This window comes from Gossypium hirsutum, chromosome A04 (genome assembly GCF_007990345.1).
Source record: "Gossypium hirsutum isolate 1008001.06 chromosome A04, Gossypium_hirsutum_v2.1, whole genome shotgun sequence".
NCBI lineage: Eukaryota > Viridiplantae > Streptophyta > Magnoliopsida > Malvales > Malvaceae > Gossypium > Gossypium hirsutum.
This window is the reverse complement of record NC_053427.1, coordinates 8,704,088-8,726,006: the sequence shown is the minus strand read 5'-3', so window position 1 is coordinate 8,726,006 and position 21,919 is coordinate 8,704,088. Positions and strand designations below refer to the sequence as shown.

Genomic DNA, 21,919 nt, shown 5'->3' with positions numbered 1-21,919 from the left:
ATTTAACAATTAATATATTTCTATTTATTAAAATTTTATATATAAATATCTTAACATTTTCTCGATCTTTATATTAAAACATTGTACATTACTATAAATTTGATTTTTATGTAATAAATGGTATAACATAAAAAATAAATATAATATAGTATATTAGAAATTTAGAAATTAGGCAAGCTCGAGCTTAATTTAAACTTTAAATATTCAAACTCAAATTCAATTCATATTTTAAATAAATATATTTTTTATGGAACATTTTAAATGCTACATGTCTACATCTTAACCTATTAAATGTTCATGTTTTAAGATTTTTTTGAAATAATAAAAAGACGCTTTTATTTTTTATTAGTATTTTTATTTTATTTTATTTTCAACTTGACTCATAAATACACAATAAAACCCAGATACTACTCCTCGAAGCCATCAAACCAGACTCCCGCAAAACCCTCACGACAAAAGAATTCTCTTTTCTATTTTTCACCACTCTCCTGCAAAAATGTTTCGATCCGTTGCTAGATCGGCCGCCGGTAAGAACCTCCTCCGACGAGGATATGCAACCGCCGTACCTGAACGGAAAGTCGCTGTCTTGGGCGCAGCTGGAGGGATCGGCCAACCCTTGGCTCTCCTCATGAAGCTTAACCCTCTTGTTTCTCAACTGGCTCTCTATGATATCGCTAACACTCCCGGTGTTGCCGCTGATGTCAGCCACATCAACTCTAGATCTGAGGTCCATATAAAAAAAAACTCTTCATTTCTTTTCTTGATTTAAAAATGTATGCTTATGAGATTGAAATTTCCTTGTTTTTAGTTCACAACGTTAGTTTAAGCTATTTACGATATGGGTTTTGTCTTGGTTTTGGTGTTTTATGTTTGGTTTTCATTTTTATTTTATGTATTTACCTGATAATAGAACTTATTTTTTGCTTTTAAAATGTGATATTCTGTATGGATGTGTATCTATGGTGAAGTTTTGAATAGATCTAATATTTTGTGTATGTGGTTTAAGTATAACGATTTAGTTCTTTGATTCCTTTCAATCTGACTTTGCTATACGTTTTTCTTCTGTATCAAAGTGTATATGCTAATCTATTTGTGACTTCATCAATTTACCCATTTGTCTTTGATAACTGATCATGCACCTTATCTTTAGTTTGATTCAAATAAGCTACTCTGTTTTTTTACATGGTCATTCTTCCTTCAGGATTATGATCTGCATTCTAATTGATAATATTATGTGCCTTAATTTGTATATTTATTTGCTCTTTTGTTAATTTAATTATTTCTTGTATTTGCTTTAGGTTGCCGGATACGTTGGTGAAGAGCAATTGGGGAAAGCTTTGGAGGGATGTGATGTTGTCATCATTCCAGCTGGGGTGCCTAGAAAGCCCGGTATGACTCGTGATGATCTTTTCAACATTAATGCCGGAATCGTCAAGGGTCTATGTTCTGCAATTGCTAAGTATTGCCCCAATGTGAGTGTTTGTCCTTTTCTTTTAATTTGAAAACTTATTTTATCAGGGTCCTTGATGCTTCTAAGGATTTAACTAGTGTTGGCTCTAGTTCTTGTATAATGACTATTAAAAGTCTTGTCTTACCAAGGTGGGGTAACCATAGAAATGATCGGAGAATCTAAAACTGAACTTTGGAATCTGATTTAGTAATGAGTTATGTTTGATCTATCAACTTCCCTCATTTTTCTTTGATTTGTAAAATGTAATAAACAACTTTGATAATTGAAAGATATTGCTTACTTTCAAAGATATACATGTATATATATTTTTTTCAAAGATATACATGTATATATATTTTTCTTTCTGTTGTGAGCTTCTATAAGGCTAGAATATTTTAATGAAACAAATTTGTGGCACAGGCACTTGTCAATATGATCAGCAACCCTGTCAATTCAACTGTTCCTATCGCAGCTGAGGTTTTTAAGAAGGCAAGGACATATGATGAGAGAAAGTTGTTTGGCGTAACCACCCTTGATGTGGTTCGGGCTAAGACTTTCTATGCTGGGAAGGCTAAAGTAAATGTTGCAGGTTTGTTTAATACATCTCCTTTCCTGACCTCACCTCTCTTATTTTCTTTAAAAAAGAGAGCAAATTCTGAGGCTTATCAATGATTTCTGGGATTCAGAATTTATGTTTTAGAAGTAGATATTGTCACTCTTTCATGCAAAGTATAGCCATAGCATAAGAGTATTTTGATTATATGAGGGATCTGCTGGTTGATTAAGTTGCTTCACTTGCTTGCAGATGTTAATGTCCCTGTTGTCGGTGGTCATGCTGGAATTACCATTCTCCCGCTATTTTCTCAAGTATTTCCTTGTTCCTTTATGCCTTTAATCATGGATTTTATTTCATATCAACTATTTTTCTCATTTCAGTTTCTTGTTGATCAGTCACCTTTGCTGATTTTTAGTGGTATTTTTAACTTTTTAGGCCACACCAAAAGCCAATTTACCCGAAGAGGATATCAAGGCTCTCACAAAGAGGACACAAGATGGAGGCACTGAAGTTGTGGAAGCCAAGGCCGGAAAGGGTTCAGCAACATTATCAATGGCGTAAGTATCGGTTATTGCTTCACTGAACGGTTTTCTCCTAATCTAAAGATGGAAGTGTATAATTTTAGTTTCTTATTAGCCTGATGAATTTGTGTTGTTTCTTTGCACAGCTATGCTGGAGCCATTTTTGCTGATGCTTGCCTTAAGGGACTGAATGGCGTTCCTGATGTAGTGGAGTGCTCATTTGTGCAGTCAACTGTCACTGAACTCCCTTTCTTTGCTTCCAAGGTAATATTCCCCGGCTCATATAGTTGATTTGTTCAATGGTACCTGTGCTCTACTTTGTTAACCTTCATGGAAAGGAAAGCTCCGAGTTTTGAATTTATGATCTCTACTGAAACTTGCTCCCACCATACAGCCACTGCAAGGCGTTATACATTTTGCCATCCTATTAGGCTATTCCCACAACTTGCATGCTATTAGGCTTTTAAAGGGTTCCATTTTATTTTGATCACTTACACACACTGTCTGGCTCGCAGGTGAGGCTCGGAAAGAATGGTGTGGAGGAAGTTTTGGGGTTAGGCCCTCTCTCTGAGTACGAGAAAGAAGGGTTGGAGAGCCTCAAACCAGAACTTAAATCATCTATTGAGAAGGGAATCAAGTTCGCCAACCAGAGTTGAACCTGAACTACTTATGATTTCTTCCATTAGACCAATCCAAAATTCTTATAAAGGTTTTTTGTGCTACTGTTGTATTTCATGCTGCAAGCAGCATCGGCTTTACTGAATAGGATAGGCCCTACATACCATCAAGTTTTCAAGTAATAATTCCCAGTGACCTGTTACAAAGGAGGGTTTGGTTTAAAAAAAAATCTATTTTTCCAGTTTAGTTGGGGTGTTCCATTCATTAACTACATAAATTGTGAAATCACATTTGCTCTGGGGAAACTGTTTTTTGGCTTGTGTTTTTATTTATTCTGCAGCCCATCCTTTTTTACAGTCAAATCACCCGGATTTGAACACACCTTAACCTCATATTGGCTTATAACATGTTTAATAAGAGAAATTGATGCTTTATCTTTAAAAACTTAGTGTTATATGCTAAAGGAATGGAGGCTAGCCAAAAAGAAAAACAAAAGTAGCCATAATTAGTACTACAATTTGTTTGAGAAGAGGATTACCATTGGATAAGGTTTGTATGATCCAGCTTTGGTAACTTCAGTGATGGAAAACAAATGTATTGCTTGACATCCATCCCTTTCAATATGCTAGAACAAACAGGATTTGTTCATGCATTTCGATAGGGTACTCTTGTCGCAGTTTTAGAAGTTCTTGGTTTCTACTTGGTAATGATCTTGAGTCAGCTTCCCTTCTTAAAATGATCTACAAAAGCAACACGAAGCTCATTGGCTGGGGAACTAGGAGCAAATAGGTTAAAAACGAGGAGCAAATAGGTTAACTCCGACGCATGTCAAACTCTGAGAAGCATGCACACAATGGTTAAAAACAAATGATTCATCGTATCTTAAGAGTTCCTTTTCATCTCTTATAACAAGGGAAAGCAATTAAAGGCTCTACATAGAAGCAAATAACTAATTTTCAGAAACCAAGTGCTCTGGTGTCTTGGTATATATTTCAAATGCAACTCAAATTAGCACCATCAAGAAATTGCACAACTTTTTGTGGGAAATAAGAACTGAAAAGTTAGTTCATTAGCCAAGAAATTATCCCCTACCTTAGTCAAGTCCATCAAAGACAGGGTCACCTTATCCGGATGAACTATCACTGTCAGAGTCTGCACAAAGTTTTAGCGTTAGATCCTAACAAGAAAGCATTAGCGTGAAAAATCTGGCATATATGCAGTATACACTCATAAGTAGTAAGAGCAAAACAAAAGGAAAAACTTTAGTATTTACCATTTGCTGAGGAACCAGAGCCACTACTAGAACTGCTTGAACTACTTGATCCACTCTGATTATTTTGTAGCCTTTCTCCATGAACTGAAGGTGATGTGGGAACAATCCTCTCCACTGCTTAACAATCAAACCAGTTCGATAATGGATGCAAGAACATTTCATCTTCTTCAGAACCAAACAAGTGAAGAATAGACCAAAGCGAGCAAATTCTTGTAGGTCGTGGTAATTACCTGTTTCAGCTACTTTTGGTACCTCTTTAGTAGGTGGTTCTGGATTCTGCAAAAAGAATAACAACAACATGTTCCAGTGAGCAACAATTCAAAACAGGGAGAACAGTTAGGTGTTTCAAAATCACTTGTTCATCATCTTACAATCTCCTGAATATCATGATCATTTTCAGCATTTGCTTGATGTGCAACTTCAGCTTTTCTCTTGTGTTTGCTCAAACTATTCTTATAGTTGGTCACAAATCTATCAAGTTCCCAAAGTGTTTCTGGATCAAAACTGTCAATATCCACCTCGATCTCATCTTCTTGCTGGAAAAGTGCTGGGTTCCTCTTCTTAATAATCTGGACAATGCTATCAAGTTTCTCCGAAGGCAAGTTCTGGAGGTTTACACTGAGTCTCTGTTTTTCATCATAAGTCATATCCCTCTTATCAGGATCCTTTGCCTTGGGTTCCTTTGGTACTGCAATCCTACCAGTAGGAGTCAAGTCAACATCTCTGGACTTGGGATCATCCAGCATTGCCTTGGATCCTGGTCTCTCCAAAGTCCTAGCTTCTAATGATAGCGATGAAGTAGGAGGAGCTTGAATCGGAGCTGAAGCTGGAGCCAGAGCAGGAATTTTCTTTGAAGGGGGAGTTGGCAAACTATAATCGTGAGTCCTTTCAAAACTCCTATTAAGATTATACTCGGACTCTATAGCTGCCCAGTTTTCTTCAAATATCTCCAACAATTTTTCTAGCATAAAATGTACATCCTGTCCTTTTGGGTTATAAAGCATTGCATTATTGAAAGTTAGTCTCACATCCTCTGCAAACTCATAGGTGACTTGTACCAATTCTTGTTTCAACCTAGTCTTCACCGTGCCCAAATCCATAGGATGCTTAACAATTGTATAATAATCATGCAACCCAAGTCCCTTCACATCCACCGGTTTATTAAACACCCAACCAAACTTATGTTTCATTAACTTCCCCAACAAATTACTACATCTCTTCAACAACCGATTTGAAAACTTCTCCGATGCAATCCCACCTCCCATTTGATCACCGTTACTCTTCGCAACGGTCGGCTTCATCTTCTTATTACTCTCCCTAGGCTTCAACTTCTTTATCCCTAAAGCAAACTCTGGATTCTTATAATACGGATTTGCCTTCGGGTTTCTCTTCTTTATCCCCGCAAACTCGCTTCCACCACCATCATCATCGTTACAAAGATCATGCTCTGCCATTGACATAGGTAACCCATGAAAAGACCTGGAACTAGGCAATCCTACAGAACCGACATCCGAGTTCACTCTAACTAAACACCCACCACCTCTATCAACATTCTCATTCCCCGAAACCCGAGAATTCGCATATCCCCCACTAAGCCTACTTTCTTTACCTTCAAATTTCTTAACTAAATCCCGAACTTGTTCAAGTTCACTAGCTTCCCCTTCAAACCTCTCACCTCATTCTTTGACAAAACATTCAAGCTAATCGAAACAAGATTATCATATTTTACATACCCAGATGTTGAAACCCCATTGGTAACATTCCGTACACCCTGCTGCAACCTACTATGACTAGAAGAATCATCTGACGCCACGGCATCGAAGGGTTGGAGGGGCAACTGCTGAGAGTTGTTATCATCAGTTGTAGTAGTGGTAGCAAGAGTTTGCTGAGGGATGAAAGTGGAATTTTTGGGTTTATTGTGGTTTTTCCTGGTATAAACCTTATTGTTCTTTGCTTCTTCACCTTCAATTTGCCCTGTAGCCATTCATATAAGATTAAAAAATTGGTAAAACCCTAATTGAGATAGGTTAAAGGCTTAAAAAAAGGGGGGTTTATGTTGGGATTATACGGAAATATTAGGGTTTATGAGAGTGATAAAAGGTAATTTGATAATTAGGGTTTGGGGTTTTTTTCCTAACAACGTTGAAAATAGGGAATTTTGGAGGGTGATTGGATCCGTACGATTTTCGGGGTTCTTTTTGTTTGTTTTCAGAGTGGAGAAGACTCGAGAGAGTGAGAGGCTGAGACTGGGAGAAGAGTCTGCACGTGCTGAAGAGCGAGTGGGATAAAAGGGAAAGAATGTTTAGGGGGTATTGCCACGTCAGATGGGACCCATAATGCAATTTGGCTAATAATAACAGGGTTATCCTGAATTTAATTTTAGGTCGAAAATCGTGGATTTAATTTCATATTATAGTCCCTAAACTTTTCAAATTTTAAAATTTCAGTCCTTACTAAACTATAATTATTAAATTCACTAAGTTAAGTTTTGTTATTTTCAAAATCCGATATGGTAAACATTTTATCCTATGTGCAATACCATGTTAGCTGATTATTTTCCTATATTACTTACTAAAAATTCAATTGATAGATTAACAACTAATATTTATGTCAAAATTAATATTTTAAAATTCGAAAAATATAGAGATTTAGAATGATCCAATTAAAGAAAATAAATTAGGTCTATAACTATACGCATAAGACAAAACTAATAATTTAACTGCCATTGTTTGTGTTAGGACTTCAATTTCAAAATATGAAATGTATTAGGGATTAAAATTGGCCAATTTGAAAAGTACGTGGACTAAAATTGATCAAATTAAAGTACAATGACTAAATCTATTAATTTCACAAAGCACAATTACTAATACTAGAATTTAACCTTAATTTTATTTTTTTAGAATAGTTAGTATGCTATGTTTGACAAACTGAAAAATTAAGTATTGAATTTAAGTTATAATCTCTATTTAATATTTTAAAATAAAAAAGAATGAAATTTATTCTCTATTAAGGGATAAAATATGTCTTTATTTACTTTTATCACTTTTTACATTTTTTCAAGAAAAAAAATTATCTAATAGCTTTTATTTTTATTTTGGGTTCTTGACGTGTTTAAAAAATTAAGTTAGTGAAAATTAAAAGGGGTTTTTATTTAAAAAATTAAAATATTTTTTTATACAATGCCTAAAACTACCCATAATCTCTCTCCAACCCTTAAATAGAAATATAATGTGCTTTAACGCACTCGAACCCATAACCTCTTGCACTGACAATAATGTCGATACTTATACCAATCGAACTAAAACTCAATAAAAAAACTCCTAAAATGTTGAATGTAATTTAGTCTCTCAATTATCAAAATTTTCAATTTCATCACTAAACCTTTTAAATTGGTTTTTTAGTCACTCCGTGTTAAATTTTAACACAGTGATGATGTGGCATTAATTTTCTGACATAGAAGCCAAAAATGACATTTTTTTGACGTGGCATTTATTTCTTTTTCTTTCCTTAAAAGAAACATTTTGGTTTCTCCCCCATATCTTGCCGCCGCCGCCGTCGTCGGAATCGTTGTTCATTGGAATCTTCTTTGGTCACTCGAGGTATTGACAAACTCGTCTCATCGTCCTGTACCACTCTATTGGTTTAGATTTTTCGAAACCCTCTTTAAAACTTACAGAGCTTCAACCCAAAATCCAAAGGAAAATGATTTCGATATGCAAGCTCAATCGTCAGACGAACATGTAATCGAGTTATATTTTTATCTTCTCCTCGTACTTAACCTCCCGCCGTTGGCATTTAGAGGAAGATGCTATAGCGCTGAAGAATTAAGGGAGTCTGAAAATTAGTGGCCTCCTCTATTTTTTGTTTTGGGGGTTTGTCGGATTTTAGGGGTTCGAGGTGTCCGTCAGAGAATCCCAACAGTGAGAAGCATTTGTTCAAGAAGAACAACAACATATGATAAAACCAACCCATCGACGGTCGCCGACAGAGATCGGACCAAGATAAGGACGAAGCTTTGGCTTGATTTTTATTGTTTTTCAGTGGGTTTCAAGGGAAACCAAACTGAGAAGAAGAAAGAAGGGAGAAAGGGGAATGTTTTGTTGCTAGTTATGTCGCGAACGATGACTGGTGACCAGTAGCAACAGAACGGTAGTGGAGGACTTTGGTGGAGGAAAGCTTAAGGCTTTTTGGGAAAAATGTGTTAAAGATTTAACACGTAAGTTACAAAAAAAATTAATTCGAAAAGTTTAGTAATTAAATTTAAAATTTTTGATAGTTAGATGAACAAAAATAAAAAATATAATAAAAATTAAGGGACTAATTAAATAGTTTACCCTCTTCAAAATTATTCAAATAAAAACTTATCAAAACTGGGAATTAAGCTTATCAAAATGTTTTCGAATGTGTTAATTAACCAATATATATATATTAGTCTTTTAACATATAACGGTAATGTGATAGTGGTAAAGATTAAAAAATTGATCTTTGAAATTGAAATTTGAAAGAGTGTATGATTAAATTTTTGAAAAAAAAAATTTTAAATTTTAAAATTTGAAGACTTTCAAAATTGAAGAAACGGGTTTTGATCTCTGTACTCAATATTTTAAGTCGTGCTTTTCATTCTAAATTTGATAGCCTTTTATAGAGAGCTATTATCTCTTGATATTATTTGAAACGAGAAATCTAATCCCTTCAAAGAATATTTACTATTCATATCAGAGAATATTTACTATTCATGCTAGAGAATCTTACTGTTTCTGTCAGAGATTTCTATTGTTCATGTCAGAGAATATTTACTGTTCACACCAGATAATATTTCCTGTTCATCTTCATTCATTACTTTTGCATTATTTTTTCTTGATTCTAGTAATGGTTATTGAAATGGTATTGTCTGCAAGATTTGAATATTTGTAATTGGACTTTATCAAGGATTTGATTTAAGAATTTATTGGCAAATTCTATAGACCTTTCTATTAGGGTAATTATTCCTTAAATAATATAATGACCTAAAAACCTTATTTTGATTTAGAATAAACTTATCTTAAATTCAGAAATTTATCTGGGCATAAAGAGGGATTGCAATATTTGGTGAGAAAATAGGGTTTGGAGACAAATCCAAGATCGAAGAAGTAAGAGAGGAAAGCAAATGCATAAACTGCATTGATACTAATGTGTCATCGGAGTTGTCATTCTATTATTCTCCTTATACCAATATTTCATATGAAGAGATGAACACCCAATTCTTGAATTTTTATAATTTTATAAATTTTTTTATGATATTCATAAATTTTTATACTTCTTATTATTTTTAATAATATGTTTATATTTTTTTGAATTTTTAAATTTTTTTCTATATTTTTATAATTTTTAAATAATCAAGTATAGAATGAACCTAGATTGATAATTTCAAATGAACTTGAATGTTCATTTGTCAAAATAGAAGAATTTAATTGATTTTATTTTCATCATTGAGGTTCAATTGGATGCACTATTTTCATTAAAGACTTGATTAATTTTTTTTACTGTTTTTTTTTTTGTATAAACCACATGTATCTTCGTCCGTTCCGTTTTACGGGTTGAGTATAATCATGTTCAAGTAAGAGATGGTATTCAAGTAAAGTCTTCTCTACAATATCAATTTAAATATAATCTTATTCGGGTTGGGGTGATATTTAATTAAAGCCCTCTCAATAATATTAACTCCAAAATTCAAACTTAATTCAAATTAAAGGAGAAGAAATCCACTCCAGATTTTCCCAACTTAACTTTGGTGTTTATTTATTTATTTTTTATTTAGCCAAACTAATATTTTATCTATACTTAGAGGAATAAAATTAATTATTAACAATTTAGTTAACCTGCTACTAAGCATACTTTAAGAACAATTTGTGTAAGTTACCCCTTTATAATTAAGCACTTGTTATAACAGAAGCTATTGAATAAAACCGTAATTTCACTTCATTCTTATCCTTTTTTAATAAGAGGATGATAACTTAAATTAGTCTGATTTTCAACTTTTTTTTTTTGATTTTCAGCCTTTTCCTCTTGAAAAAATCAGAAGTAAAAATCTGATTTATCATTGTCCGGATAAAAATATGTGTAATCACAGTTTTATACAATCTTTTCTCCTTATTATAAATATTTTAGATAGCAAAAAAGTCAATTGCAATCCATCAAAAGAAACCTTACTACTCAATTCAATATTTAGAGTGATAGGGACGAATTTGGAATATAAACAGAAATAATAGAGAATCTAAATTGCAATAAATTAGGCTTTTTTGACATTAACATATACAAACAAATTCAGAAGTATCCTTCACTTCATCACTTGCAAGCTTTGAAATCAGTGCAGCAGGCGTTGACAAAATCTCATGTATCACCCATGTGCATCCGCATAAAAACTTGCAAAAGCTCGGAATAGATCCACCATTAATGGCACCTTGCATTAATATCATGCACAATTCCACATTTTTCAATCTCATAAATCACCTTTTCTTCTTGAAAACTGCAGGCAGCCATGGGTTCTAAACACCAAAGCTCCAGATCCTCTTCTTCATCGTCTTCTCCTTCAATTTGTTTCTCTAATAGATTTTCCACCATTTTAACTGTAACCATCCTCTTTACTTCACTTTATCTTTTCATTTCACCCATCAAGCATGGCTCTGAACCATTGGCTAGGACAATAATGGAGACAGGATTCAATGGTGATCTTAGAGATGCTAACTTCCCATGGAATAGTCTTTGTTTTGGTAACAATTTTGAGAAGCTTAAGCTTGCTGTATTCTCCAAAACATGGCCTATTGGTGCTGCCCCTGGTGGCATGGAGCGTCATGCTGCAACATTATACCATGCTTTAGCTGCTAAAGGCCATGAAATCCACGTCTTCACAGTGCCGTCCGATCGAATGCCTCATATTGACATCCATCAAGGTAATCTCCATGTATATTTTGCAGCCAATGATCATGGTTCTGTCAATTGTTCATTAGCATTCGAGATATTCAACACAATAAACGCTAATGGACAGTTTGATTACGTGCATACCGAGAGCGTTTCGTTGCCTCATTGGCGTGCAAAAATGGTGCCTCATGTTGCAGTAACTTGGCATGGAATCTGGTATGAAATTATGCACTCAAAGTTATTTGAAGAACTTGTTTTTAACTCACAGGAGACAATACCAAAACCAGTAAGTGAACTTCACGAAGCAATGCCGAGATTAGTCGACGAAATCCGGTTTTTCCCGAGCTATACACAACATATATGTATCAGCAAGAGTGCTGGTGAAGTACTAGTTAACATCTATCAACTCCCTCAAAGGAATGTCCATGTGATACTTAATGGTGTTGATGAGACCAAATTTGTTCATGATCCTGAATCCGGCACAAGGTTCCGGAAAAAGCACGGTATCCCCATAAATGCAAGCATCGTAATGGGGGTTGCCGGACGTTTAGTTAGAGACAAAGGCCATCCACTTCTACATGAAGCTTTCTCAAAGATTACCAAAACAAACACTGGTGTTTATCTACTTGTTGCGGGATCTGGTCCATGGGGAAAAAGATATGCAGAGTTAGGCTCAAATGTGAAAGTTTTAGGTGCATTGGAGCCTTCTGAGCTTTCCGAGTTCTACAACGCGATCGATGTCTTTGTAAACCCGACATTAAGACCTCAAGGGCTCGATCTTACGTTGATGGAAGCAATGCATTGTGGGAAACCAGTTTTGACACCAAATTATCCTAGCATAGTTGGGTCAGTAGTTGTGAACCGAAGTTATGGATACACATTTTCACCCAATGTAGAGTCCTTTGTTGAAGCATTGAAATCAGTGATAAAAGATGGGGCAAAAGTGTTGAAGAACAAAGGGATTGCTTGTAGACAACATGCATTATCAATGTTTACTGCTACTAAAATGGCGGATGCTTATGAAAGGTTCTTTCTATGTATGAAGAATGATAGATTCTGTCACTATCCTCTTCCCACAGATTGTTAAAAAAAATTCATTTTCTTAACCTTTTTTTTTTCTTTTCTGAAATTCATGTAGGTATATGAAGATTTAATATACTATTTGATTATGTACTTAGTTGTTATTCTTATACTTCAATACTGTATCTTTTCTTCAATCATTTCAGAAATAAAATGTGTTAATCCACAGATCAATTTCATTTTATCATCATCAAAAGCTTCCATTTCTCTACCTCAGGCAGTGCCATGTCCCAAGTTATTACATAAACATCTGAAAACCTGTAAGAATGGTAAAAGTACCATGAGGCCCTTAACTAGGAGTTAGATTTGCTTTTTAAGTAGGTGTAGAAAGAGTTGTAGGCTGTTGATGCAGTTAGAATAGTTAGTTTCTTTTGTTATGAATCAGTTATACATAAGTTGTATAAATACATTAGTAATTGTAATTTTATATGATATATACAGATGAATTTTAACATGGTATAAGAGCCATTTTATAGGTAATTTGGGCCTCGTTTTTTTCTCTTCTTGGGCTGGTATTTTTTTATCCGTCTTGTTTGACCGTTCTTTGTTTAGGGCACATTTTTTTCCCCAATTTCTTCCTGTTATCGTGTTTTTTGCTGGCATTATCATGGATGATGTTGATTTTCATCACCCTTTGTTCCTTCATCCTTTTGATACACCGGGAACGGTTCTTGTTTCTCATCGTTTGACCGGTGTTGAAAATTACACTGTCTGGAGTCGCTCGCTTCGGATTGCTTTGCTCGCGAAGAACAAGCTCGGATTCATTGATGGTGTTTGCCTTCGTTCGGTTTATCCCGAATCTCTCCGTGCTCAATGGGATCGGTGTAATGCTTTTGTGCTTTCCTGGATTCTCAACACTGTCAGTCCAGATTTGTCGGCGGGACTCGTCTTTGCTTCTGATGTTGCTGCTGTTTGGAAAGATCTCAAGGATCGTTTTAGCAAAGTGGACGGTTCTTGTATTTTCTTTCTCCATAGGTCTATTGCGCATCTCACTCAAGGTGATGCTTCTGTTTTTTCTTATTTCACACAGTTAAAGTTGCTTTGGGATGAATACACTGCTCTTGTTTCTTTTTCCGACTGTGCATGTGAGGTTGCCCAGCAAAATTCGAATCATCTTCTTCAGCAGCGATTATTCCAGTTTCTGATGGGTCTCAATGAGACCTATGCTGGAGTTCGAAGTCAGATTCTCTTGATGCAGCCTTTACCTTCGGTAAATCGGGCATACTCCATGATTGTCCAAGAAGAAGCTCAGAGGAGTTTTTCCTCTGTTCTGTCTCCTGTTCCCGATCCTGTGGCTTTCTCTTCTACTGCATCTGGCAGCCGTAAGAAGTTTACTGGCACCTGTGATTTTTGTAAATTGAAAGGCCATAAAAAGGAGTCCTGTTACCGGTTGATTGGATTTCCACCAGATTTTAAGTTCAATCGTAAGAAAGCTCCTCCGTCTGCTCTTGCTGTTTCCTCTGATGACTCTTCCCTTCCTCCTCCGAGCGCTCTTACCTTCACTTCTCAACAATATTCACAGATCCTGGAGTTGCTGAATAAGACTCAAGTTCCTGTTGCACCTGCTGTGAGTTGTGCAGGTATACCTTTTATGTCTTGTTCAGTTGATCGTAATTTTTTTTGGATTTTGGACACCGGTGCAACTAATCATATATGTTTTGATTCTAAGAGTTTGACTTTGCCTATTGCTTACCCTCCTAACTCCCGTTTTGTTCAGCTTCCAAATGGTAAACGTTCTCCTATTACTCATTCTGGTTCTTTTATTTTATCTCCTCATATTACCCTTACTGATGTTCTTTGTGTTCCCACCTTTCATTACAATCTTATTTCTGTTTCCAAATTGGCTCACGATTTGCATTGTGCAGTTTTTTTTACCCTGATTTCTGCCTTTTGCAGGATCTCTCCAATGGCAGGATGAAGGAGATTGGTAGACACTCGAATGGCCTTTACTTATTTGAGTATTCTTCTTCTCTGGTTAGGTCATTTGGCTCTCATTTGTCTTTGACCACCTCATTTTTACCTGCTTCTACTTCTTGTATGACATCTTCTGCACTAAAAATTCCATTATGGCATGTAAGACTAGGGCATGTGCCCATGCACAAGTTACATCGTTTGTCTTTTTTTAATACTTTGGCACTTAATAAACACTTTACTCGTTCTATATGTCCCATGGCGAGATTATCTAAACTGTCTTTTTCTATTAGTACTTCTAGGGCAGAAACTCCGTTTAGTCTGATCCATCTTGATGTTTGGGGCCCTTATAGGGTGTCTACTCACAGTGGTCATTGTTTTTACTTAACCATTGTTGATGATCACACTAGAATGACCTGGGTGTACTTACTGAAGCTTAAATCTGATGTTATTTTAGCTCTTAAACAGTTTTTTTTTTATGATCAACACGTAATTTTCTGCTGTTATTAAAATCGTCAGGAGTGATAATGGTTCTGAATTTTTTAACTCCGCTTGTTCGTCTTATTTTCAGTCCTTAGGGATAATTCATCAAAGTTCATGTGTTGATACCCCTTAGCAAAATGGCATTGCTGAGCGTAAGCATAAGCATCTCTTAGAAATTGCTCGCGCTTTGCGTTTTCAGTCGAATGTTCCAACCAAATTTTGGGGTGATTGTATTTTGGCTACTTGTTACATCATCAATCGCCTTCCTTCCTCTGTTTTAGCTTGGCAAACGCCATTTGAACTACTTTATAAAAAACCTCCAAATTTTTCTCACTTTCGTGTTTTTAGCTGCCTTTGTTTTGCAGTAAAACCTTATTATTCTGATAAATTTTCTTCCAAATCACTTCCTTCAGTTTTTATGGGTTATTCTTCTTCTCAAAAGGGTTATATTTTGTTTTGTTTAGAGTCTAAAAAGTTTTTTGTCAGCTACAATGTTAAATTTGTTGAAGATGTTTTTCCTTTTCGGTCCCCTTCTGATGAATTTCTTGTTTTGTTTCCCCCTACTCCTGAAATATCAGATTCTGATTTTCTCATTATTTCTTTTCCTACTTCTATTCATTCCTCTCCCATCAATCATTCTCTAAGTACCCCTTCCGCTATTCCAACTTCAGTTTCGGCTTCAGTAAGTACATCTCCCCCTTCACACTCTCCTACTTTGCCCGTTGTTGAACCTAGGCGATCTAGCCGAACCATTAGGTCTCCTTCTTGGTTACAAAGTTACATTCATCCCTACCAATCTACTTCATCCGTAGGTGTTTTTTCCACTTATACTTCTTCTTCGCATTTCCCTTTACATACTCATGCTTTTGTTTCTTCTCTTGCCAACATTACTGAGACTATTTCCTATTCTGAGGCTCGAAAGTCTCCCCACTGGATTCAAGCCATGTAAGAGGAAATTCAGGCCTTAGAATCTAATCATACATGGACTGTTGTCCCTTTGCCTCCGGGAAAAGTTCCTATCGGCTATAAATGGGTGTTCAAGGTTAAACTTCGAGCTTCTGGTGAAATTGAGAGATATAAAGCTTGTTTGGTTGCAAAAGGGTACAATCAAAAAGCGGGGATTGATTACTTGGAAACTTTTTCTCTTATTGCTAAAATGGTCACTGTTTGAACCATTTTAGCTCTTGCTGCTTCTTTCAGTTGGCCACTTTATCAAATGGATGTCTCTAATGCCTTTCTTCAAGGCGATCTTTCTGAGGAGATCTATATGACTTTACCTGAGGGTTTTCGCAGCCAGAGGGAGCATATGGTGTGTCGGCTGCAAAAATCATTATATGGATTGAAACAGGCATCTAGGCAATGGAATGCCAAGCTTACTGATGCTCTTATTTTGGCTGGTTTTGAGCAAAGTAAGTATTACTATTCTTCTTTCATTAAAAAGAAAGAGGGTAAGATGGTTATTTTACTGGTGTATGTTAATGATCTTCTTATCACTGGAAATAACATAGACATGATTGCTGACTTGAAAGGGATTCTGAACCGGAATTTTAAGATGAAGGATTTAGGAGAATTAAGATACTTTCTTGGGATTGAAATTTTAAGGTCTCCAGAAGGCATTTTGCTAAATCAGCTGAAGCATGCACAAGAACTCATCCAAGACACTGGTCTAAGTGACGCAAAGGTTGCTCTTACACCACTTGAGCAGAATCAAAAACTAACAACAACAGAATTTGATGAAGTCACTTAGCAGCATTAAGAAGATAAGTTGTTAGAAGATAAAACAGTTTATCAGAGACTCATTGGAAGATTGATCTATTTAACCCATACAAGACCTGAGATCACCTTTGCTGTTACTCATCCTAGTCAGTTTATGCAAAATCCAAAACAATCGCATATGGAAGCAGCATTGAGAGTAGTGAGATATATAAAGAGGGATCCAGGGCTTGGTATTTTTTTGAAGGCTAACAATAAACACCAATTGGTGGCATATTGTGATTCAGATTGCGCTTCTTGTCCAATGTCAAGACGATCAGTTTCATGTTTTTGTGTGCAGTTAGGAGACTCACTTATCTCCTGGAAATCGAAGAAACAGTGTACTGTATCTAAGTCTTCTGCTGAAGCAGAATACCGAAGTATGGCAGCTGTAACATCAGAACTGGGTTGGATTTCAGGTTTGTTTAGAGAACTGGATATAGGTGTAACTGAACCAGTGAGATTGTTTTGTGACAACAAAGCAGCCCTTCAAATAGCAGCAAACCCTGTGTATCATGAGAGGACTAAGCACATAGAGATTGATTGTCATTTTGTAAGAGAAAAAATACAAGGAGGGCTTATAGCTACTGAATATGTATCAACAGCAGAACAATTGGTTGATGTTATGACGAAAGCCTTGGGGTCACAACAGCATAGTCATCTGATTTCCAAGTTGGGGTTAGAAAGTATTTTTATACCTCCAACTTGAGGGGGAGTGTAGAAAGAGTTGTAGGCTATTGATGCAGTTAGAGTAGTTAGTTTCTTTTGTTATGAATCAGTTATATATGAGTTGTATAAATACATTAGTAATTGTAATTTTATATGATATATACAGATGAATTTTAACAGTAGGAGCAAAATGCAATCTGAATACTACTAGTATAGGGGCTTTGTAACATTAAACTGGTGCAATCAACAACCAATCAAGCATTGTTGTTAGACAACCTAGATTCTTTACTATGAGTTGTAGATCAATTAATGGCTATTTCAACAAGTGATCAATGAGCTTGAATGTGACAGAAAACTGTTTTTCTCCATAAAACAGAGGTAATCTCTGATAGGAGCATATCGTTATATGAGTTGGGTAAATAGATTTGGGTTTCAAGAATCAATGAAGAACCATTCTTTTTGAGCCCATTTTGCTTGAATGGTTCTGCATAAATTCCCATTACCTTTATTCATTTCCAACCCTTAGTTGCACTGCAAAGTTCAAGTCAGTATAATTAAATTTGGGTTGGCTCTATTCTATAAACTTAAACGACTACTTTAACAAGGCTATATTATTTTAATGTGTTTGTATTTATATATTGCTAGTTAGTAGAAATATTTTAATTCTGTGAGCAACTTTCAAATTTTAAAAAGCAAAGATATTTGAAATGGATTCAATCTATGGGTAGAATCAAGAATCGATCAGGTATATGTATGGAGTATAGGATTTTTTTTAAAAAATTTTTAATGATTTATTTAATTGAACTGAATAGATTTATAAAACCAGTGTAATCATCGATCCTATTCTAAAAATCTTTTTAGAAACTCCACTAAGATGTATTAGATAAAATTTTTATTTTAATTAAATTTAATTATTATATGATACAACAAAACTAATTTAAATATTTCATAGTTAAATTGTATTTAATATTTGTAAATATTATTCATATATATTAAATATATATTTTTAAATATGAATAGATTAAAAATTATACATCAAAATACAACAACACCAATATATTTTAATGCAAATATACTATATTAATTAATTATCATGATTTTTTCCAATCATAAAACAGCCATGAATCACATTTCGGTTGTGGCGACTTGAAAATCTAGTCGTTCTTGTCCTCTAGTGCCTATCTCAAACTATGAACAATATGACAGAATCACAGTGATTGACTCATACTCCATTTGTCTGCTTCTAAGCTTTTTCTATCAGTGGAAGGAAAACTTGTACCTGTATCGAAAATATAACTTCTTTAATCTATTTGCGGACTGTGGTCAAGCATGCACAATTCCTTAGTTTATAGATGGGATGTGAAGCTTATGTTACTCGGAATTGAGGGTTGTTATGGTGTTGGTTTGACCCTAACCTTATTATTTCAATATAGTTTATTTATATGAGTTGGCATCACCATACAAGTAAATTTATATTAAAAAGATACATGTTAATTATATAATAAAATATGTGTTGATTTACATGAGATTTAACTAATTTTAATACATCAAATCGAGAACTCATAAATAGGAAATTAGTGTTGATGGAAAGAGAACTCACGAAAACACACAACAATATTGGGTACGTTAATGCTGGTCAACAATATGGGCAGAAAGAGAGGATAATGATTTTTGTATTGAATTTTATAATATTTAAGGTTTAGAGTTTGAATAAGAATTGTGAGCAAATTAAGTATCGAATACATTTTGAATTCAGCTAATTAGTGAAGATAGAGTCATACATCACATCAGCTTTATCTTATCTACATGGAAACAAATTAGTGACTAAGACAACATATGAATCTTATTACATATGCATGTATATCTGCAAATATATATAGATATAGTCGAAAGATTACTCAACTACACTCACATTTAATGGTCCAAGTTTCATCATTCATCATTGAATTTTGATATGTTCGGATCATAAGTTGATTATCAGTCGTAAAATTAATAATATTTGTATTAAAAGTTAAATTACATTTTGTCTTTTCTATTTAAAAATTAATCTTTATACATCAGATCAAAGAGCAAATTGGTTTCTGTACATTAACATGTGGCAATCACGTCAATTTTTAGTAGTAAAAATAGATTAAATTTCAATAGAAAGAATCGGTTTGCTATTTGTTCTAATGTATATGAATTAATTTTCTCATTTTTAAGTAAAAAAGACAAAATACAATCTAATTTCTAATACAAAATCCTGCATAATTTGCAGATAGAATCAATATATGTGTCATAACAATGTATTTACAACTTGTTATGTCACGAAAATAGCAGACAAAATTCAAGTGTTGCACAAAGGTTTCATGGAGGTAACTGTTTGAGATTTGTTGGTAGGTTTGGTGGTGGAATCGAAGGGAAGTCGGATCCGATTAACTATTGTATATTATCCTATATGGATAATATATATGTGAGTAACACATGAAGCATTGGAAGTTTCTATAAATTACTGCAAATTAAGGACTTTATATAGCATATTGGATGTCTACTTTGAAAAGCAGATACATTCTAACTATAGCTACCATATCCATGACACCATCTTCCACATATATTTTTCACAAGGACTTATGACATATTTTAACCAAATATGAATTACCAATACTTAAAATTGTTATGAAAAGTTGAATTATAGTTACAAAAATTTTACTATAACGATAAAAAAGTTATTGCGGGGTATATCGATCATAGAATACATAACACCAACAAAGACAGCTACACCTTCGTATAAGAGTTCATTTCAAAATAGAACAAGTATTACTTCTTGGATAGATGCTCCACGGCATATCCATATCCCTATCTGATAACTTTTGTAATTTAATTTTAAATATTTGAATAAATCATGATAATAATAAATAAAGTAAATTACACTCGTCCTACTTAATTTTGTCTCAGATTACATATATAGTTAGTATCATAATAGCCAACTATCCTATAATCTCTACTTTTGTTATATGTTAAGTTTAATTAGGTAATCTTAAATATTCGAGTCTTATTTCACTAAGGTTAGTAAAGGTTAAAAGAAATTAAACTTTTAACAATAAATGAATGAATAAACATTTAATGAGAATATAAAGCTTTAATTTCTAATTTGCTTTATGAAGCAAAAGTGATTATGTAATGAATTGTAAGTTAGTAAAAGCATCTGGAGTTATGAAATCCAATTGATGGAAGGTTTAAATTTGATCATCATAAAATGATGGAGCTAATAGATAGAATGCATAAACATAAATTTAGCACATAACTTTTATTCATTTTGTCATTTTCGTCATTTTTTTTGTTTCATTTAGGCCCTCAACCTTTGAAATTTACTTAAATTGCTTGCTTTTTAACGGAAAAACTGATTGGACTATTAAAATTTTAATGACATTGGCGTGGCAACTCATGTGGCATTTTACGTATATATCACTGCTAATATGGATAAATTTGTTAGAAGTTTTTATGATTTTTTTTAAATTTGTTAATTTTTTAAATACTTTTTTATTAATTTTTCTGAATTTTTATGAATTATACATGGACTGTCACACTAGTGGTCACATCAATGCTATTAAAATTTTAACAGTTCAATCAAATTTTCCATTTAAAAGTAAGCAAATTGACTAAAATTTAAAATTTGAGGGTTAAAATGATCTAAAAAAAGAATAAGTGCCAAAATGACAAAGTGAGTAATCATTATCGGATATATTTTTTATTATGCCTAGGTAGAATAACTTAGTTTGATACTTAACAAGTGTTTAATGAGGAAAGTGAATTGATAAGAAGAAATTGTAAAATGGTGGAAGATTTGAACCTATGAAGTTAACTTGATCGAATAAGTATATAATTCGAATAAGACGTTATAAGATAAAATGATTAAGTAAATGATATAATTTCAAACCATAATTCCTTATTCATAAAAGATTTGTCATAAGCTTAAAAAATGTTAAGTAGAAAATTCTTGTGTACTTACTAAGCTCATAGAGCTCAACGCATTAACTGTTTAAACGTGTAGGTGAAAGACTTATTTCGAGAAAGCATTAGGACTTGGCTATATCAATTGGATCACATCTCAACCTCTCAAAAATTCAAGGTCAATTCCTTGGTATAATCTAAGGACTCTAGAGTGGCATGTACATGGATTATATGTATTTATAGTGAGTAATATAACACCCCTAACCTGGCCTAAGCGTTATGGCCGAATCCGAAAGTATTACAAAGAAGGGTTTCAAAAACGACGATACTTCGATAAAACCATGTTTAATTATTTGATAAAACGTCCAAGTATTATAAAACATATTCAATACTGAAACCATTATATGATGTCCTTTAAAGTTAATTATTTATTTTGCAGCGGAAGTTTGAAATTCTTTTAAAACCAAACTATTTGTTTGCATAAAATGTTTTTGTCAACATCATAGAAAAGAGTGCAAAACCAAAATCCAAGTCCAAAAGTTAAAACCATACAGTCTAGAGAGTCCCCAAAATTACAAACTATCAAGAAAAACCAGATTTTAGAATAAAAATTGATATTGCTAAATAATCAAACAGTTCTCTGTCGAGTGTTCACCACTGAGTCTCCGTCGCACTGACCGGTCTAAGTCTGTGGATTACCTGGAACAGAACAGACAAACGAATGTGAGTTTTCGTAAACTCAGTGTGTAACCCAAAAGAAATAGTCATACAACATACAC

At 34.0% G+C, this 21,919-nt stretch overlaps 3 protein-coding genes and 1 pseudogene across 8 annotated transcripts; 3 read left to right on the top strand and 1 right to left on the bottom strand.

Annotated features, from left to right (window-relative positions):
• Positions 1-304: 304 nt before the first annotated feature.
• Positions 305-3,450, top strand: LOC107948725 (malate dehydrogenase, mitochondrial). Its single transcript, XM_016883358.2, has 7 exons — positions 305-727; positions 1,299-1,472; positions 1,871-2,039; positions 2,256-2,317; positions 2,442-2,563; positions 2,674-2,791; positions 3,043-3,450. Exons 1-7 carry the CDS (start codon positions 497-499, stop codon positions 3,181-3,183), a joined length of 1,017 nt encoding a protein of 338 aa, XP_016738847.2. The 5' UTR covers positions 305-496; the 3' UTR covers positions 3,184-3,450.
• A 180-nt stretch (positions 3,451-3,630) lies between these two features.
• On the bottom strand, positions 3,631-6,692 carry LOC107948722 (transcription factor GTE4-like; annotated as a pseudogene).
• A 4,079-nt stretch (positions 6,693-10,771) lies between these two features.
• Positions 10,772-12,589, top strand: LOC107948720 (uncharacterized). Its single transcript, XM_016883351.2, has one exon. It carries the CDS (start codon positions 10,936-10,938, stop codon positions 12,400-12,402), a length of 1,467 nt encoding a protein of 488 aa, XP_016738840.2. The 5' UTR covers positions 10,772-10,935; the 3' UTR covers positions 12,403-12,589.
• A 269-nt stretch (positions 12,590-12,858) lies between these two features.
• Positions 12,859-14,558, top strand: LOC107948723 (uncharacterized). 6 transcript variants are annotated; one of them, XM_041110871.1, is made up of 4 exons: positions 12,860-13,819; positions 13,918-13,975; positions 14,113-14,122; positions 14,292-14,446. In XM_041110871.1, the coding sequence occupies exons 1-2, from the start codon at positions 13,003-13,005 to the stop codon at positions 13,935-13,937; spliced, it is 837 nt and encodes a 278-aa protein (XP_040966805.1). In that variant the 5' UTR covers positions 12,860-13,002; the 3' UTR covers positions 13,938-13,975; positions 14,113-14,122; positions 14,292-14,446. The 6 variants fall into 6 exon arrangements, with proteins under 6 accessions (XP_016738843.2, XP_040966805.1, XP_016738845.2 ...); XM_016883356.2 differs by having other exon boundaries at positions 12,861-13,975; positions 14,065-14,122; positions 14,292-14,558; XM_016883357.2 differs by having other exon boundaries at positions 12,862-13,975; positions 14,292-14,558.
• The last annotated feature ends 7,361 nt before the right edge of the window (positions 14,559-21,919 follow it).